This window comes from Nicotiana tomentosiformis, chromosome 11 (genome assembly GCF_000390325.3).
Source record: "Nicotiana tomentosiformis chromosome 11, ASM39032v3, whole genome shotgun sequence".
In the NCBI taxonomy this organism is placed as follows: Eukaryota; Viridiplantae; Streptophyta; class Magnoliopsida; order Solanales; family Solanaceae; genus Nicotiana; species Nicotiana tomentosiformis.
In genome coordinates this window covers 24,894,496-24,896,395 of record NC_090822.1, presented here as the reverse complement: position 1 = coordinate 24,896,395, position 1,900 = coordinate 24,894,496, and the positions used below count along the sequence as shown (strand labels likewise).

At 49.2% G+C, this 1,900-nt stretch overlaps 1 protein-coding gene across 1 annotated transcript; it reads left to right on the top strand.

Annotated features, from left to right (window-relative positions):
* Window positions 1-299: 299 nt before the first annotated feature.
* LOC138901154 (uncharacterized) lies at window positions 300-1,652 on the top strand. The gene is made up of 2 exons (XM_070188898.1): window positions 300-501; window positions 1,303-1,652. The coding sequence occupies exons 1-2, from the start codon at window positions 300-302 to the stop codon at window positions 1,650-1,652; spliced, it is 552 nt and encodes a 183-aa protein (XP_070044999.1).
* Window positions 1,653-1,900: the final 248 nt, after the last annotated feature.

The following is a 1,900-nucleotide window of genomic DNA, read 5'->3' as shown; positions in this document are numbered from 1 at the left end:
ACTGGCACTTTTCTCGTGGCACCAGCCATCTCTGATGGTTGAGGAGGAGCACAGACCCTTGCTACTCACACTCCTGAGCAGATGGCTCCCCAGTACCAGACTCCAGCAGCTCCGCCAGTTGGAGTGGTTCAGCCGGTTGTTGCGGTACAGGCCGGTGGTGGATCAGCTATCTCTTCTGAGAGCTTATCGAGATTGGACAAGTTCACCAAGCTTTTCCAGTTCATTACAGTGATGCACCTTCAGAGGACCCACAGGATTATCTTGACCACTTCTATGTGGTGCTACGGAACATGGGGATAATGGCGACAAATGGGGTCGATTTTGTTTTGTTCCAGATGACAAGGTCCGCCAAGAGATGGTGGAATAATTTTGTGTTAACTAGACCAGCTGGGTTGCCTGCTTTTACTTGGGACCAGTTCTCTCAGATATTTCTTGAGAAGTTCCTTCCTGTTACACTGAGAGAGTACTATTGCAAGCAGTTTGAGCGTCTCCAGCAGGGCAGTATGACCGTCACTTAGTATGAGACATGTTTTGTGGATTTGGACCATCATGCTCTTCTTATACTTCCTACCGAGAGAGAGGGTGAGGAAGTTTATTGAGGGACATTCTCACCCTATCAGATTGCAGATGGCTAAGGAGACTGGGAGAGAGATTTCTTTCCTAACGGCTGCCAATGTTGCCAGACGAGTCGAGATGGTCTTAGCTCAGGGGAGTGGTCAGGGATCTGACAAGAGACCGTGTCACTCTAGTTGATTCAGTGGAGCCTCATCTGGAGGCCGATAGAGGCCATCATCCTAGGCCGTTTCATTCAGCACTCCAGGAATCCCATGGTGCCTCAAATGGTCGTGGTCCTCATATGCATTATTCCGACCAGTTAGCCTATAGTGCACCACCAGCTCCTATTAGTGCACCTCCACTCCAGAGTTTTTAGGGTGGTTACTCGGGTCGACAGGGTCCGTTTTAGGGTCAACAGTCACAGCAGTCGAAATCCTATTATACTTGTGGTGATCCGAGGCACATTACTAGATTGTGCCCTCGTGCATCGAGTAGTTCTCAGCATCAGGGTTCTCGTGCCATGGTCCTGGCAACGGGTGCTTCTCGCCCGTTAAGCCAGCTAGAGGCAGGGGTCAGACAGCCAGAGGTGGTGGTCAGGCCATTAGAGGTGGAGGTCAGGCTCCTAGAGGTAGAGGCCAGCCATCTAGGGCTCGTCCTAGAGATGCAGTCCAGAGTGGTGGGCCCAGCCCTGATGTTATGCTTTTCTAGCTAGGCCTGTGGCTGAATCTTCTGACACCATCATCATAGGTACTATTTCAGTTTGCAATAGAGATGCTTTAGTTCTGTTTGATTCGGGATCTACTTACTCCTATGTGTCATCTTATTTCGCTTTATATTTGGTTGTACCTCGTGATTCTTTGAGTGCCCCTGTATATGTGTCCACACTTATGGGGGATGCTATTGTTGCAGACCGTGTTTATCGCTCGTGTGTAGTTATAATCGGGAGTCTTGCGACTAGTGAGGACCTTTTGCTTCTTGATATGGTAGACTTTGATGTCATATTGGGTATGGATTGGCTGTCACCTTATCACGTTATATTGGATTGTCACGTGAAGACGGTGACTTTAGCCTTGCCGGGGTTGCCTCGATTAGAGTGAAGAGGGACTCATGGCCATTCTACCAGCAAGGTTATCTCTTATATGAAGGCTCGGCGTATAGTAGAGAAGGGGTGTCTAGATTATTTGGCTCATGTCCGCGATTCTAGTGCGGAGGTTCCTTCCATGAATTTTGTACCAGTTCTCCGAGAGTTTCTAGAGGTATTTCCTGCAGACCGGCCTGGGATGCCACCCGACAGGGATATCGATTTCTGTAGTGATTTGGTTCCGGGCACTCAGCCTATTTCTAT

Coding starts and splice junctions, on each gene's coding strand:
- LOC138901154 (XM_070188898.1), top strand. CDS start 300: ATGGCGACAAATGGGGTCGATTTTGTTTTGTTCCAGATGACAAGGTCC. Junction 502..1,302: donor TGAGCGTCTCCAGCAGGGCA/GTATGACCGTCA, acceptor CCATCATCATAG/GTACTATTTCAGTTTGCAAT.